The 17,817-nt window shown below is 32.4% G+C and overlaps 1 protein-coding gene and 1 long non-coding RNA gene across 10 annotated transcripts; one reads left to right on the top strand and one right to left on the bottom strand.

Moving 5' to 3' along the window:
• Positions 1–1,972: 1,972 nt before the first annotated feature.
• LOC111828580 lies at positions 1,973–8,499 on the bottom strand. 9 transcript variants are annotated; one of them, XR_002832404.1, is made up of 8 exons: positions 8,403–8,499; positions 8,157–8,286; positions 7,794–7,868; positions 7,384–7,439; positions 4,550–4,620; positions 3,483–4,325; positions 2,620–2,698; positions 1,973–2,524 (listed from the first exon to the last, which is right to left on the bottom strand). It is a non-coding gene; the product is annotated as an uncharacterized LOC111828580 (long non-coding RNA). The 9 variants fall into 9 exon arrangements; XR_002832406.1 differs by lacking the exon at positions 7,794–7,868 and having other exon boundaries at positions 3,483–3,727; positions 3,868–4,325; XR_002832401.1 differs by lacking the exon at positions 7,794–7,868 and having other exon boundaries at positions 3,483–4,141; positions 4,270–4,325.
• Positions 8,500–11,933: 3,434 nt separating this feature from the next.
• Positions 11,934–16,285, top strand: LOC17898615 (probable LRR receptor-like serine/threonine-protein kinase At1g51860). Its single transcript, XM_023789749.1, has 13 exons — positions 11,934–12,071; positions 12,161–12,698; positions 13,221–13,702; positions 13,842–13,986; positions 14,084–14,155; positions 14,239–14,310; positions 14,402–14,485; positions 14,592–14,728; positions 14,836–15,056; positions 15,134–15,260; positions 15,327–15,392; positions 15,483–15,672; positions 15,749–16,285. The coding sequence occupies exons 1-13, from the start codon at positions 11,981–11,983 to the stop codon at positions 16,158–16,160; spliced, it is 2,637 nt and encodes an 878-aa protein (XP_023645517.1). The 5' UTR covers positions 11,934–11,980; the 3' UTR covers positions 16,161–16,285.
• The last annotated feature ends 1,532 nt before the right edge of the window (positions 16,286–17,817 follow it).

Raw genomic sequence — 17,817 nt, 5'->3', positions numbered from 1 at the left:
TGGACCGTGGGAATCATATTAGTATTTGATATATATCATCTTATTTTCCAACATATATGTTAATATTGTTATATTATTTCTTTTGGATAATATATAAATTTCTATCTTTATATATTGTAATTTACCTTTTATTTATTTTAAAATATTTAATTTTACAGTAAATATATAAAACTACATTGTACTACTAATATTTACCAATCATGACTTAAAAAAAAAAAAACAAAATTACGCCCAAAAGTCTAAAGGTCTTGAATGTTTTGTAGTTTTTAAAAGAGTTTTTGGTTTACGTTTTTTAAAAACTCATTTGTATTCCATTTAAGATGTCATGGTAAAAAATTTAAGAAATAGAAAAGACTATCACATTCGTCTTTATTTGTTTTTTCCCTAAATAATGGTCATCAGTTGAGACCTTTCTGTTAAGTGTTAACAAAGTCACTTAACATTGTCTCATGTGAGTCAATCTTCTAAAATTGCTGGAAAAAAGAAATAATAAATTCTAAAATAAATAAATAAATGTCACATTAAAAAATTGATTAAGAAAAGTGAAAAAATAAGAAGGTATTTTTTTTTTGCTAATGAAACTTTTTAAAAATTTTTAAATACGATATTTTTTATTTTTTTACGAAAACTATTTTTATAAAATCTTGAGTGGGTATAAGTTTTTCCAAAAAAAAATACTAAAACCCATCACAAAACTAGTAAACATTCAAGGCCCTAGATTTACAATGTTGTCTCTATTATATTTTTTTATATTTTAATTACTAATCGAGTTATCCATCGGCCCAAAGACTAACTAATCGAGTTATCCATCGGTCCAAAGACTAATATCAATATTATGCGGTCTAATCAAAAAGGCCCATTTCTTTTTTGAAACCCTATCTTGAAAAACCTTAAAAAAATTGATATATAAACCTAACATATTGTGTTTATTCTAAGAAAAATATGACATCCTATTTGGTCATTTTCTCACCGTCAAAACCATTTCAGATTTGTGCCAATTATAAATCTAATATGGGATTCACGTCTGTTCACCGAAAGCCAACTCTTTGACTAGAGAGATTACTTGTAGTGAAACACGAGATGGATGGCTTATTTCTTATTTAGCTTTAGGAGGTCCGTCATGGCTGCAAGATCGAGTCGAGAAGGTTTGTCATGGCTACATATCTCATTTGCTTTGTTTTTTATTTCTCTGTCTCTTTCTTGTACCCAACCTTCTCTTTGATTTTTTAAAAGTGTCTTAGTGAAAAGAAAAAAAAAATCTGGGGATTCATTAAAGATCTGAAAGTATGTCGCTAATCTCAAATTACTAAGATTCATCAGGCCTGTAATATGGAAGCGATGTATTTTTTGTTATGTTTTAATCGGAGATTTAGTGATTAGAATCCTCATATGACCAAGCTAAGACTATAGCTCATCGTCTTGGCCAAACAAACAAGGTCACCTTTTCATGGTGTCAATGTAAGATCGACTTACAACATTTTAATTTCATTCCTTTTCTATGTTACTAATTAGGTATATATTGTCTTATTTGGGTAATTATTTACCGATTCATACACCAAAGATATTGTTGAGGAGAAAATGACATAAATGATTATAAAAATGAAAAAACATATCTTTTTTAGTCATTTGGTTCATGTTTTCTTCAACGGTATCTCTGTGTAGGAACCGGTAAATTATTATCCAAAGAATATTATATATAATCAATTAGGAACATAGAAAAATGATATATATTGCAAGTCAATATCACATTAACGCTATGAAAAACTAGACCTAGGCGATGAGTTCTAGACATAGCATGCTATAAGGATTTCAGTCACTACAAAACCAATTAAAAACATGTCAAGATCACAATCATCTTACATGCATTGACGTCTCTACATCAAGCTTTGAGTGACATGGTTTTCTTATTTATAATTTAATTAAATATGTTTTTATAGTTATCTTTTTGTTTTTATTTTATATAGTTTTGGATGAAATGGGAGTAGCATATTTAAAAAGCTAAAAAATCCTTGGACATAAACCAAAAAGCTGAAAAGTGTCACAGTAAATTTCATAAAGATACACAAAATCTTGTTTTTGGATGATATGGAGAGATATATAAAATCTCTTAAAATATAGTGTGTCTCCAAAACACCTCCTCAAGACCCTTTGTATATATCCTAGAGCTGCGGAATTGGGTAGATCATCCGTGATCCCCTCTCTAATGTGTGTCTCCAAGGCACCTCTTAAGACCCTTTGTGGCGGAAGCACTAGCTTTAAAGACTGTAATCCAAGCAGCTATAGCAATGGGTGTATCAAGATTGGCTTGTTTCTCGGATTGTCAAGTTCTCGTTCAACTGCTCAACTCCAGAGGCCATGCAAATGAGATTGACGGTATTGTGGAAGATATCTATGATGCTATCGATTCTTTGTTGTCTTTTCATTTCATTCCGAGAACTGATAACACACATGCTGATATGCTAGCTAAATCAGCCTTGCTTTCTTGTAATTCTTCTCTAGAGGATGTCTGAACTTTTTCTGATTACTAGATGGTTTAAAAAAAAAAACATACATTATATATATATAGGTTTTTTATTTTTTTCTGGAAATTTAATTGTATTAAAATCTCAAAGTAGTTACCTAATTTTTGCAAAGTCAAACCCCAAAGATTGCTTTAAACACTGCAGTCATTCATGATCTAAAATCGTAGATGCAAAAACTAACAAAATCCAAAAACTGAATAAGAAACAACCAAAACCGTAAACAAGTCATTATATTCATGGTCTAAAATGTACAGCCAAAATTCTTAAGAACATCAATAATACTAAAGATGTGAAATCAAACGGTCAATTTTTTTTTAATTCATTACAATTTCGTTGCAAATTTGGCACAAGTCATCACGAATATTATTGAGGCAAATTTAATTCAGGATTGAATCATAAAACATAACATATTCAAGAAATATATATATACATATTCATGACAAAAAAAAAATTATATATATATATATACACATATTCAAGTGTTGAGATGCATTCATCAAAGAGTAGAAGTAAAAAGCACATCACATAACAACAACATCTTCTAATCGCGTCTACTCAAAGTCAACATCAAAGTTTGACTTCAACCGATGACTAAGCCGGTTTACTATTAAATTAGATATAAATCAAACCAAATCGATTTATAACTTATAAATCAATCCAACTTTTCAATTACATTAAAAATCGAATTAAACCGACCCGTAATTTTTCTTAACCAATGATTAACGATGAAAACCAAACTTAACTGAACTAATCAACCGGCTGCAGTAGTTCAGAGTTTCCAATTTTCTACTCTTAAGCTTAGAACATTGGAGACTCTGAGCATACCAAGATACATTGTTAGCTTTTAGCTCCTTTTTCGTTGTAAGGGCAAAATAACCAAGAACAGAGAGATAGCATTTCAGAGAAACCAAAAACAAGAACACATGCAAACAATAAAGAGTTAAGAAACGGATGAGTTACCTAAACAAATATGTCCATTGCTGTAAATATGAGGATGTAGTGGTGCTGGATGGAACAAATATCTCATGATCAAACACCAAAACACATCAAATCAGAACAGAACAAACAACCAAGCAGTAAAATACCACTATCTCAAAAACATGCAAAACAAGAAAAACACTCTGATTCCAGTTTATTAAACCCAAAACTCACAAATTTCAAGAAAACCCCTTAATCCAAACCATATTATGTCTTTCTCCAAAGACCTGAGAAAGTAAATGAAACAAGAACAAAGGGATGATATCTCAGTTTTGCTAGGAAATGCTTCTATCATGTCTTCCATCAAAGACCTGAGAAAGTAAATTAAACAAGAACAGAGGGATGATATCTCTTTTTAATCTTATACCTTATGTTAAGGAGTCATATAGTTCGACCATATGTCCCTGATGTTTCTACAAGCAAGTTTCAGTTCAAAATTGACCAAGTTTCTCAATAAAACTCTAACATGTTGATGAAAAAAAGGAACACAAATGACAACAACCAGCTTCCAAACATGTTCTTATACCTGATCTGAAACTTATTGATTGTACTTTTTGTAAGCTTCAAGAGTCTTGAATCAAGACCCATCACTGCAAGCCATTAAAATTCAACACCTCATTAAGGTCACATCGCCTAGTAGTCTTGCAATAACAAAAGTCAGCAATATAATCAGTTGATCTTCATATTTCACAAACAAACCAATTAACTTCTTCTCATAGATATATACAACAAGTCAACAACTAACAATCATTATGATCAGTCAACCAACCTGAGGAAGAATTGCTTGTAATTTTTATTGCTCCAAGAGATCAATATACTTCAGACCTGCAAAATTTAACAACAACAGTTACCTTCTGCAATCCCTTCATACTGAGCTATGTGCCTCAAAAATAGAGTAAGAATGCATAAAAAATTGCTGTGTAACAACTCTACTATTTTTCTCTTTTCTCTATACTATTATACAACGTGACCAAATTATGAGGTTGAGGTTACCATTTGCTATGACAGAAATCAAAACAAATGAAAAGAGATCGCAAAGGAATGCTTACTTCTGATACTTCCACTATGTGGTTCACGATCAACCAATCTGATAAAAAAATCCAGATCAATCTATATCACCCTGCAAATTTAAACAAAAGTCATTAGAAACCAATATTGTTGTAAACGTTACTATAGAATTTATTCTTCAACTTACCTCCAATATCGTATAATACAATACCACAAAATTAAAATGACCTCATTCCCTTAATTCTTACCTTCAAGTCACATGATTTCTTACTCATGCATCAACCATTTTTGATTTATAAAATCATCATATCAGAGTCTTTAACCCAAACCGAGGCATTTGGATAGACAATAAGGGACAAAGTTTCTCACACAGGCAACACCATCAATCCAGTTTTGATTTATAGACTCATCGTAAGAAGAGTCACAAACTGAGTCGAGGCATTTGAATAGGCAACACGAGATAAATAAAGAGGTAATTTAAATTACCTCATTGCATGCACTACCATCAATCCGTTTTCTGATTTATAGCTCATCATAACAGGGGTCTTAACCCGAGCTGAGGCATTTGAATAGGCAACAAGGGACATAGTTTCTCACTCACGCACCACCATCAATCCATATTCTGGTTTGTAGACCCATCAAAAGAGAGTCTAAAACCGAGCCGAGGCATTTGAATAGGCAACACGGTACTGATAAAGATGTAATTTAAATTACCTCATTGCATGCACTACCATCAATCCGTTTCTGATTTATAGCTCATCATAACAAGCGTCTTAACCCGAGCTGAGGCATTTGAATAGGCAACAAGGGACATAGTTTCTAACTCACGTACCACCATCAATCCATTTTCTGGTTTGTAGACCCATCATAAGAGAGTCTAAGACCGAGCCGAGGCATTTGAATAGGCAACACGGGACAGATAAAGAGGTAATTTAAATTACCTTATTGCATGCACTACCATCAATCCGTTTTCTGATTTATAGCTCATCATAACAAGGGTCTTAACCCGAGCTGAGGCATTTGAATAGGCAACAAGGGACATAGTTTCTCACTCACGCACCACCATCAATCCATATTCTGGTTTGTAGACCCATCATAAGAGAGTCTAAAACCTAGCCGAGGCATTTGAATAGGCAACACGGGACAGATAAAGAGGTAATTTAAATTACCTCATTGCATGCACTACCATCAATCCGTTTTCTGATTTATAGCTCATCATAACAAGGGTCTTAACCCGAGCTGAGGCATTTGAATAGGCAACCAGGGATATAGTTTCTCACTCACGTACCACCATCAATCCATTTTCTGGTTTGTAGACCCATCATAAGAGAGTCTAAGACCGAGCCGAGGCATTTGAATAGGCAACACGGGACAGATAAAGAGGTAATTTAAATTACCTCATTGCATGCACTACCATCAATCCGTTTTCTGATTTATAGCTCATCATAACAAGGGTCTTAACCCGAGCTGAGGCATTTGAATAGGCAACAAGGGACATAGTTTCCCACTCACGCACCACCATCAATCCATATTCTGGTTTGTAGACCCATCATAAGAGAGTCTATAACCGAGCCGAGGCATTTGAATAGGCAACACGGGACAGATAAAGAGGTAATTTAAATTACCTCATTGCATGCACTACCATCAATCCGTTTCTGTTTTATAGCTCATCATAACAAGGGTCTTAACCCGAGCTGAGGCATTTGAATAGGCAACAAGGGACATAGTTTCTCACTCACGCACCACTATCAATCCATATTCTGGTTTGTAGACCCATCATAAGAGAGTCTAAAACCGAGCCGAGGCATTTGAATAGGAAACACGGGACAGATAAAGAGGTAATTTAAATTACCTCATTGCATGCACTACCATCAATCCGTTTCTCATTTATAGCTCATCATAACAAGCGTCTTAACCCAATCTGAGGCATTTGAATAGGCAACAAGGGACATAGTTTCTCACTTACGCACCACCATCAATCCATATTCTGGTTTGTAGACCCATCATAAGAGAGTCTAAAACCGAGCCGAGGCATTTGAATAGGCAACACGGGACAGATAAAGAGGTAATTTAAATTACCTCATTGCATGCACTACCATCAATCCGTTTTCTGATTTATAGCTCATCATAACAAGGGTCTTAACCCGAGCTGAGGCATTTGAATAGGCAACAAGGGACATAGTTTCTCACTTACGCACCACCATCAATCCATATTCTGGTTTGTAGACCCATCATAAGAGAGTCTAAAACCGAGCCGAGGCATTTGAATAGGCAACACAGGACAGATAAAGAGGTAATTTAAATTACCTCATTGCATGCGCTACCATCAATCCGTTTCTGATTTATAGCTCATCTTAACAAGCGTCTTAACCCAATCTGAGGCATTTGAATAGGGAACAAGGGACATAGTTTCTCACTTACGCACCACCATCAATCTATATTCTGGTTTATAGACCCATAATACGAAGAGTCTAAAACCGAGACGAGGCATTTGAATTGGCAACACGGGACTGACAAGGAGGTAATTTAAATTACCTCATTTCATGCCCTACCATCAATCCATTTCGGTTTTATAGACTTATCCTAACATGAGTTTTAAACCCGAGCCGAGACATTTGAATAGGTTAACACTTCTAAAATTTCGGTGATAACAACGACATGATTGAAAAAAACCCAGCTTTATGACCGTCAAGAGAAATTAAATTTCATATCTGAGCCTATTGAGCAGCAAGACTAAGACAAGAATCTTGAAAATAATCAATAATGAAACCAGAAAACAATAATCTTTATGATTCACAACTCAAGCACAAAAACATAAAACAGCCAATGATAAATGCACAAATGTTAAATTATAAATAAGTAAACAGAATCTAACCTTTTCCATGTACTCTGCATCATCCGTTTCAGTGTATTGCATGGTCCAATAGTAGCCTGTTCAAATGTTAAGTTAAAGAAATCATGAGATCTAGTACTGAGTCTATCTATCTTGAGTAGTGAAAATTAGTTTGACTCGACATTTAATTAGCACAAGAGTGTTTCTCTCTCTCTATGCACCAACAACCACATTCAGCAAGTTGTATAATAATTGAAGTCTATGACAATATTAATCTAGACTAATAACCATCGTCCAGCTATAAAAGATGCAGAACACACACACACAAAAAATAAACAAATGTGTGGTAAAAAAAAAAGCTAACTTTCTAACAGAATATTCACAAATCAAGTTGCAAAATCAATATATATCCCAGTAAAGAAAGATCAGCAATGGAACTGTGTAACTCGTACCCTTTTTGGTAAGACCCAAAAATCCTAACCAGGACCTATGGAAACAAAAACATATGTCGTGAAAAGGCTAGCTTCCTGAAATTAAAGTCACAAAATTAAGCAACAAAATCAATACAGAGCAAATTAAATCACGACAAATAATGGATATGGATATTGGATTTTTCTTAACTCGTTCTTTCGGATAAGACCCAAAAAAAACCTAACCAGGAACCTAACAATCATCAAGCAAGCACAACGTTTGTAAAACATAGTAAGAATCCAACAATAAGGTATAAACTGAATAAGACTAAAAAATTCAATATAAAAACCACCAGATTCTCATGAGATTTGCAACGGAAGAGATAGAAAAAAAAAAATCATAACCTGATGGTAGAGGATTTCGTCGACGATACAGATCCATAAAGATTTTCGTAAGATGCGGCGGCGAAGAATCTCTATGGATCTGATAGGAGTGAGAGAAGCCGAGAACTACAGACACGAAGAATCAGAAGACCTAATTAGAGAAAAAGAACAAAACCCCTTTCATCGTAAGAATACGGCTTGAATAAGACTAAACAAAATCATGAGATTCGTGAGATTAGCAATGAACGGAAGAGATAAGAAAAGAACCTGCTACTAGATAGTTTCATCGGCCGAGTAAATCTCCGAGTAAGCCGAGGAGCGGATTTGATCGGAGATGGCTTGAGGAGCGGAGGAGATTGGGGAAAAAAATTGAAAACCCTAATTAGAGAAAAGACTTTACTTTTTTCGTTATATATATAAAAAGAGACTTATGAGTTTCTAAACATATACACGTGTCCAAACGACGTCGTATTTGTAACGGCTCTAAAGAAAAATCAAATATTCATTAGCTTATGCGTTCAAAATTATGTCATTGTGTAACGGTAACAAATAATAATTTGAAGAAACAATCGATACTCTTCAACTTCATGGTGATTTGTATTCTCTAATTTGACACATTTTTTTTTTTTTTGAATTTAACTCTTTGACACATTTTGCCTATTCATATAAATAAAAGACACAATATTTGCTGCTTGACATGGAAGTGTAGGAGAGAAGACCAAAGCAAGTATACAACAAGAGTAAGAAGGGTATGATTGAGCTTGATCACTCGTTTGCCATTGCATATTTTTATTTTATTTTAAAAAGAAATGCTTACAACTTGAAGAAAAGGTTTTAGATTATAGGCCAAGAAAAAAAACTTGCAACAAATTTGGTCAAGAAGACTAACAAATACTTTGTGTTTTTTTTTCACAAATATAAGCCAAAACCTCACAAAACTAGTAAACAAACATATGGTCGCAATGTATTAATTGATTTTTTAATTGGTTTTCTAGTAATTAGAATCTGACCAAGCTATGACTAATGCTCATATATCGTCTAGGTCAAACAATTAAGGTTACTTTTTCTTGGTGCCACTGTAATGTAAGATCAACTTGCAACATATTAATTTCATTATTTTTCTATGTTACTGAATAGTCTATATTGTCTTATTTAGGTAGTAATTTACCAAATCATACACCAAAATATTATTGAAGAAAAAATGATGGAAATAACTAATAATAAAAGATGCTTCTAGAGCATCTAGTTGTGGGAAAAATAAAAGAAGCATCCTTTTTAATCATTCTTATCATTTTTTCTTTCAACAATCTCTCGGTGTATGAGTCGATAGATCATTATCGAAAGAATACAATATAGGATCAACAAGTGACATTGAAAAAGACTGATATATATTGGAAGTCGATTTCACATTACCTTTATGAAAAATAACCTTAGCCGTTTGACCTAGACGATGAGCTATAGCAATAGCCGGGAGATCAATGTTAGGATTCCAATCACTACAAAACCAATTAAAAACATGTTAAAATAAATCACAACCATCTTACATGCATGATGTCTCTACATCAAGCTTTTCAATTACATGGTTTTCTTGTGTTTTCTATGTTAGATAAGTAATGAGTATGTATAATTATTTAAGGAATTGACTGTTTTAAACGTAGCGGTTGCGGGAGTTTGCGGAAACGACGGTTATGGTTTCAAGCATTGATCGATTGGTTTAGCAGTTGCAAAGGGGTACGTTGCAGGAGATTTCTAACTGGTTGATTAGCTGTTAAACCAAATAAATGTAATATATAATTGTGGAAAGTATAAAAACACTAAAAACTTTATTTATGAAAATATAAAGTTTTAAACATAATTATTAATTAAATATCTTAAATAAATACTAAATATAAATATAAATAATTATTCAAATATTAACCACATATATTTACAGTGAAAAATTATTATTAATATTAAAAATGAAAGTTAGAGAATAATAATGGTTTGGAAATTAAGGTTAATATATACAGGTTTTGATAATGTATAGTACATGAGTTAAGATGTGCTAAGTTGAATTACTTATTTTTTTAATTAAAAAGAAAAAGAAAATACAGTTATATAATACAATACTTTTTGTTTTTGTTTTATTTTAATTCATATGTCAATAAAAAATTATTCTTACTGATTTTATTTTATTATATAATTTTTCTTAAATAATTCTAAAATTTCTCATACTTTGCAAAATTATTATCTAAATATCATAAGACTGTAAATATTGTGGAATGTATGTAGTTAATGTTTTTTAATTTGAAATGTCACAAAAAATTAATTAATTTTTTTATTAAAATTTTTTTATTATTTTTTTGTATGTTTATAATTTTTTTAATGTATTCATTATTAATGTTTGAAATCTCTGGAAATCTTGTTTTCTAACTTTCTGAAAATCTACTTTTATTAAAATCTCAAAGTAATTAATTAATTTTTGCAAAGTCAAGAACCAAAATCTGGTTTCATTGAAGGCTAAAATCTAAAAATCTAACAACTAAAAAACCAAAGCCAAAGCCTGAATAAAGGAACAACATACATGACGTTAATTTTACAGCCAATAATCTAATATAATTGGTCGATTAACCGATGACAATGTGCTATATACTAAAGCGTGCATAATAGAATAAAAGGTGTGAATAAAGAAAACATTTGTTTTAACAAAAAAATAAAAATAAATATCACCTTCAAAAGTCTTTAATTTCTTATTTTTATCCAACAAGAAAAAATTTATTATTTATATATATTAAAATAAATAAGAGGGAGAGTACAGTATTTAATTTTATTATACAATCTACGTGTATCATGTGGATTTAGCTTCCCATACATTTAAAAAGATATATATATTCAAAAGTGAAAACCATTAATAGAATATAGATTTCCCCAGGAAAAAAAAAAAATCAGAATTAAGGATTGATAGATAAAAAGAGATATCCTAACATATATAGCTAGTATAGGTTTAGGGTTGTTTAATTTGTTAACAAAAAAAGTCTTGATTCCTTCTACCATACCAATCTAAACCCGATGCAAATAAGCGTCTAGTATTACAAGGCAAACAATGAACTTAAGGATTTGTAAATCGTGGAATAACAAGTTAACTAAACTTAGGATATAATAATAATTTTTTTTTTTTTTTTTAATGAGTATTGCATTATCTTCCTTACCATTTTTTAACAGTCATGAGTAGAATCAATCAAATTTTAATTTGGTTAAACTAGTTTGATTTTGATGAGAAAAATAAAATCATAAACCTGTGAAGAAAATGAGAAAAAAAGAAATAATAATAATAATAAAAATAAGAGTAAATAATTATAAATTACAAATTACCTAAGGTCCACTCGTTCATTTTTTCATAATTCATTTACCTTCTTAACTATTATTCATTCAAAACAACAGTCAACATTTGTAAGAAATATGCCATAAAAGTAAAAAATCAACTTATGGAAACTGAGATTTTTTTCCTTTATAAAAGAAATAATTATTTGTAACAAAAAAAAATGATTAGTTCTTAATATCTCATAGTATTTTTTTCTTTAATGTTTTTCTCCCTTTTTCTTTTGATGGTTTAGGTTTTTGTATAAGACAGGTTCAGATTTTGATCCCCAAAAAAAAAAAAAGAGACAGCTTCAGATTTTTTTTCTGTTTTGACAGAGCAACACTCTCGATAATTTTCTCCCTTTGCTTCTATTTCCTTATATATTATTATTCGATTACTGTCCAAATCTTACAATAACCTTATTAATCTAAATAAATATTGAAGATTTTCATCACAAAGTAAAAACCTCCATTAGAGCCAAAACGTAATCCAGAAGAAAAAAAAAATGAAGTTTATTAATTATAGGTTTTTGCTGCTCTTGATAATTATAGCTTTTGCCATATTTCAATCAGTTCAAGCTGATCAATCTCAATCAGGTTCTTACTCTATTTCATGAATTCTTGATATTTGTTACGATACCCTTTTTAATATCTCTCTTATAACTATCATGTTAAATCATAAACAGGATTTATAAGCATGGATTGTGGATTAATCCCTAAGAACACAAACTATACCGAGAAGACTACGAATGTAACATACATATCAGACGCGGATTATATCGACAGTGGAGTAATCAGAAGGATCAGTGATTCGTACAAGACAATGTTACAGCAACAGACTTGGACCTTAAGAAGCTTCCCTGAAGGTGAAAGAAACTGTTACAACTTCAATCTCAAAGCTAATCTCAAATATCTGATTAGGGGAACTTTTGTCTATGGGAATTACGACGGTTTGAATCAACTCCCCAAATTTGATCTTCATGTTGGTCCTAATAAATGGACTTCTGTTAAATTCGAAGGAGTGGCAAATGCTACGATCTACGAGATGATCCATGTCTTAGCACAAGACCGTCTTCAAGTTTGTCTTGTCCGAACAGAAAAAACGACACCGTTTATATCGTCCTTGGAGCTTCGTCTATTGAACAATAATACTTACGTTACTCAAAGTGGGTCGTTGATGTCTTTCGCCAGAATTTACTTTCCAAAGACTGCATCATTCCTCAGGTAAAGCAAATTAAAATGAGATTAAAATAGTTTAAAACACTATTTTATGTGTTGTGCAAAAGAATTTTCACTTACAAATTTATAGTTTTGATATAATCCAGGATTTTTTTTCTTAAGTACAGTAACTTAGTAAAATGATAATGCAAACGGAACGGGATATTCCGTTTGCTTTTTCAGTTGACGATTTTCTTTTTCCGTTTTCCTTTTTTCGTTTACTATTTCCGTTTACGTTTAATATTAATATTTGAGTGATAAATATAGTGTACCACATTTTCATGCTATGGAAACCTGTTTTGCTATTTTCATCATTCCTAACATTGATCACATATTTTTGCTATATATTATGTACAAAAATTGGTTTCATGATTATTTTACATAAAATTTCCCTATATATGAACGTAACTGAGAAACAAATCATTGAGGTCGAAGCCATATTTTGTAACTAGTAACTAGTAATTGTTGCTTGTTTTTAATTACATGTTGGTTTTTAAGAAAATGAAACCTCTTTGTCTCTCTGTTTAGGTATGATGAAGACTTGTATGACCGAGTTTGGGTTCCATACAGCCAAAATGAAACGGTGCCAATAAGCACCGAGCAACTGGTCGATACAAGTGCCAATTCCTACAATGTGCCTCAAAATGTGGCGAATTCCGCGATCATACCCGCGAAAGCTACTCATCCTCTCAACATATGGTGGGATCTTCGAAACATCAATGCGCAGTCATATATATACATGCATTTCGCAGAAATCCAGGATCTTAAATCTAATGAGACCAGAGAATTCAACATTACTTACAATGGTGGTGAGGTTTGGGGAAGTAACTTTAGACCTCACAATCTCAGCATCACCACAATGTTTAGTCCAACAGCATTGAGTTCTTCAGATGGGTTGTTCAATTTCACTTTTACAATGACCCAAAACTCTACTCTTCCTCCACTTATCAATGCCCTTGAGGTTTATACCGTTGTAGATAATTTACTCCTCGAGACATACCAAGATGAAGGTAAAAAATTCATTTAACCATTTTTTTATTTCAATTTATTTAAATTTTAGGACGTTTTATTAGTATTGTGAAAAAAGTGAATTAAACTTCTTTATCCAATACCTCATATGCTTTGTTTGTTTTTCTTTGAGTATATCAGTTTCTGCTATGATGAACATCAAGAAAACATATGGATTAAGTAAAAAGATAAGTTGGCAAGGAGATCCATGTTCTCCTAAAATATACCGATGGGAAGGTGTGAATTGCAGTTATTTGGACTCTGATCAACCTCTGATCACATCATTGTATGTTTTCTTTACAATCCATTTATTTAAATTTCATAAGTTTTTTTCTCCTTTAATTTTGGGGTTTTGCCAACATTTTAACTCATTAAAACATTAGGAACTTGACAACGAGTGGATTGACCGGTACCATAACACATGATATATCTAATCTCATACAATTAAGGGAGCTGTAAGCATCTTGTAACTATATATATAACACATAAAAACTTAACTATATGATATAATCGTCATCTTTACTTCTACAATGGACAGAGATCTATCAAATAATGATTTATCAGGAGAGATTCCAGATTTTCTTGCTGATATGCAGATGTTGACACTAATGTGAGTCTCTATTTTTTTTTATATTACTCTTTGCTCATTCTGCTCTTGTTTTCTTGGTTTTCTTGATTTAGTCTTTTTTTACCCGTCGCAGAAACTTGAGAGGAAACTCGAAGCTGAATCTCACAATTACAGATTCTATTCAGCAAAGGATAACGAACAAATCTTTAACACTACTGTTAGATGTTTTCTCAACTTTTATTTTATTCGTCTCTAAGTCATGGAATGGATTGATTACATAATCTCATGTTTTGTATCTCCTATTCATTTTTTAATGATTGCAGTATAGATGAAATCCAGAGTAGCGGAAAACCCGGTGCAAAGTTCATTTTGGTTACTATCTTAGAATCAGTGGCTAGCGTGATCGCATTTCTAGTTATTTTATCCATATACATGATCTTTAAAAGGGAAAGACCAAGAGGTAAAAACATCACTAGGTCTTAACATTCATTGAAAACAGAACACTTTGTTTGTTGTTTTGTGTGTATTTGATCTTTATTTTATTTCTCCTCTTTACCATTATAACAGCTCCAGGTAATGAAAACAGACATTCGAGTCAATCAATCGGAGCAAAGGAGCGGAGGTTTACGTATTCTGACATACTAAGGATGACAAACAACTTTGAGAGAGTTCTTGGTAAAGGAGGATATGGAAGAGTGTATTATGGAAACTTGGATGGTACTCGTGTAGCTGTGAAAATGCTATTGCATTCATCAGCTGATCAAGATTATAGACATTTCAAAGCAGAGGTAACAATTTGAATCACAAATAGATCCATTAAGTCTTTTGTTTTTGAAATGGTAATAAATTTTGTAATCTTTCTTAGGTTGAACTACTTTTAAGAGTCCACCATAGAAATTTGGTTGGACTTGTTGGTTACTGTGATGATGGAAATAACTTGGCTTTGATTTATGAATACATGGCAAATGGAGACTTGAAGGAGAATTTGTCAGGTATATACTTTAACTAACCTATTTTGAATTGGTTGGAATTCGTAACATAATCAAAACTCGGTGTAGGAAACCGCTGTGGGCATGTACTAACTTGGGAAAACAGAATTCAAATAGCTATGGAGGCAGCACAAGGTGATGAACAACATTAAAGTCTTGCTTACATTTTGATTTGATGTCTTAAAATGAAAATTTGACATAAACACAATTACAATTTTGTAACAGGACTAGAGTATCTACATAATGGAAGTACACCACCTATGGTCCATAGAGATGTGAAACCTACAAACATTCTGTTGAATGAGCTGTTTCAAGCGAAACTAGCGGATTTCGGGCTATCTAGATCTTCCCCGGTCGACGGTGAATCTTATGAATCAACAATCGTTGCAGGAACACCTGGTTACTTAGACCCTGAGTGAGTGAATCAACCAGTTACCTTAGTCATAATAAAACATAAAATGTAATATCTTTGAATGTTACTCTTTTTTCAGGTACTATAGAACAAACTTGCTCAGCGCGAAGACTGATGTGTACAGTTTTGGGATAGTTTTATTAGAAATAATCACAAACCAGCCTGTGATTGATTCAAACCGGGAGAAAGCACATATTACAGAATGGGTTGGACTAATGCTCATGGAAGGAGACATTAGGAATATTATAGACCCGAAACTGATGGGAGAATTCGATACAAACGGTGTGTGGAAGGCTGTGGAGTTGGCTTTGGCTTGTGTAAACCCTACCTCAACCCGTAGACCAACAATGACACATGTCGTGATGGAGCTAAACGAGTGTCTGAACTATGAAACTGCAAGGAAACAAGGGAGTCAAGAGATGTATTCAAAAGATTCTATTGAATTAATAAGCTTATCTCCAACTTCTAGATTCTCACCTGGACCAAGGTGAATTAAGAGTATTTCATGTCTCATGAACCTTAATGACATTGTTTGAGTAACCCATCGAAATATTATGTTTTTCTCGAATTGAAAGTACATTCTTTGTGAAATCTAGCAAGTGGATTTTCTGTTAAAAGTATTATTAGCCTTTCAATATAATGTAACTAAGTTTCTTGGGTAACAAGAAACCAACATGAAAGTATGACGGAGATACATTATTGTTTAATTTATTTATGTGTTCTTAAATTTTAAGTGATAGGAAAACTTTTGTTTTTTTTTCGTTTTTTCGTTTCAGATTTTTAGATTTATGACCCGATATCCTCGCCTGTTAAATTATACCAATATAATATTTAATTAGAAGCAAACAATATAATGACAATTAGATACTTATAATTTAAGGAATAGATGAATTAAGCCTAAATTTCATTGATATAATTGTCACCGCCTTAAATAAGGCTATAAATCTAGTGCATGTACAAAAATAAATTTCCCGAAATGGTAATTATATATTTACTGGATTTAATATTTATCATCAACTAAAACAAAATATTATTATCAATGAATTAAAGCCTAAATTAAAAAAAAAAAAAAAGTGGAAATATATAAACCGACAATGGCTATTCTCTTCTTCAAGCCGCCTTATTTGCAAATTTGCAATGACAATATCTTTCTTCTTCTTTTTTTTTCCGGATCAGGTAATTAATTTATTTTTTGTTTTGTTATAACAGATCATATCCAATAATATCGTATCTTTAAACATTCCAAGTTGGTTTTGGATATGTGGGTTTCTTCTATAAATACACATCCTTGTCGTTGCTGCCACAACACAACAAGCTCATAGAAACCCACAAACTCACACAAAGTCTTTCACAATGTTTGGTTTGGTGTTCAGTCGATGGCGAAAAGCTTCCACATGCATGAAGTTGTTGGAACAGCTTCAGTCTCGTCTTAAGTTACTCAAGAACAAGAAGTGCGAATTAGCAAGACTTCTACGTGGCGACATCGTTGTCTTGCTCAAAATCAAACACTCCACATATGCTCTCCATCGAGCCGAACAGCTTATCCTAGCTGAAAAGATGGTTATGGTATACGACATGTTGCTTCAATTCACTAATCTCATCATCCTCCACTTCTCCTCCATCGAAAAACACAGGTTTGTTACATATATTTTGCTTCTCTCTCTTGGTTCTAGCGAAATACAACACACACGTACTAATATATATATTCGATAATAAACATGCAGAGAATTTTTAAATGATGAGATCAACGAAGCCGTCTCGAGTCTTGTCTTTGCCTCCACGAGATGTGGAGAAGAAGTACCTGAACTAGTTAGCATTAGAGATCTCTTTCGTCAACGTTACGGTCAAAGATTCGTATCAAGAGCTCTTCGGCTCCTCCCTGGGCATCTTGTTAGCCATGAGGTTTCAACCTAATTTTCACTTTTCTTTCTTTTTAATTTTTGTTTGCATCATAATAATTAGCGAATCTTTAAAACACAGATGAAAGAGTTATTGTGGATCACTTCGGTACCTGAAGGTATAAAGTCTAAGCTATTGGATGAAATAGCAAAGACGTTTGATTGCTCTTTAGGAAGGCTTCAATATACACCTGAGATTGATAAACAGGTAATTTCATATTTCTTGTTATTAATTGGTGTCATAAAGGCT

The sequence above is a fragment of the Capsella rubella genome, unplaced genomic scaffold (assembly GCF_000375325.1).
Source record: "Capsella rubella cultivar Monte Gargano unplaced genomic scaffold, Caprub1_0 scaffold_1, whole genome shotgun sequence".
NCBI lineage: Eukaryota > Viridiplantae > Streptophyta > Magnoliopsida > Brassicales > Brassicaceae > Capsella > Capsella rubella.
The sequence above is the reverse complement of the archived record's forward strand: the minus strand, read 5'-3'. Positions and strand labels throughout refer to the sequence as shown.

What these genes read in the sequence shown, in the direction of transcription:
- LOC17898615 (XM_023789749.1), top strand. Translation starts at nt 11,981, where the DNA reads ATGAAGTTTATTAATTATAGGTTTTTGCTGCTCTTGATAATTATAGCT. An exon ending in AAGACTGCATCATTCCTCAG is followed by an intron (nt 12,699 to 13,220) that starts GTAAAGCAAATT and finishes CTCTCTGTTTAG; the next exon opens with GTATGATGAAGACTTGTATG. An exon ending in CTCATACAATTAAGGGAGCT is followed by an intron (nt 14,156 to 14,238) that starts GTAAGCATCTTG and finishes TACAATGGACAG; the next exon opens with AGATCTATCAAATAATGATT.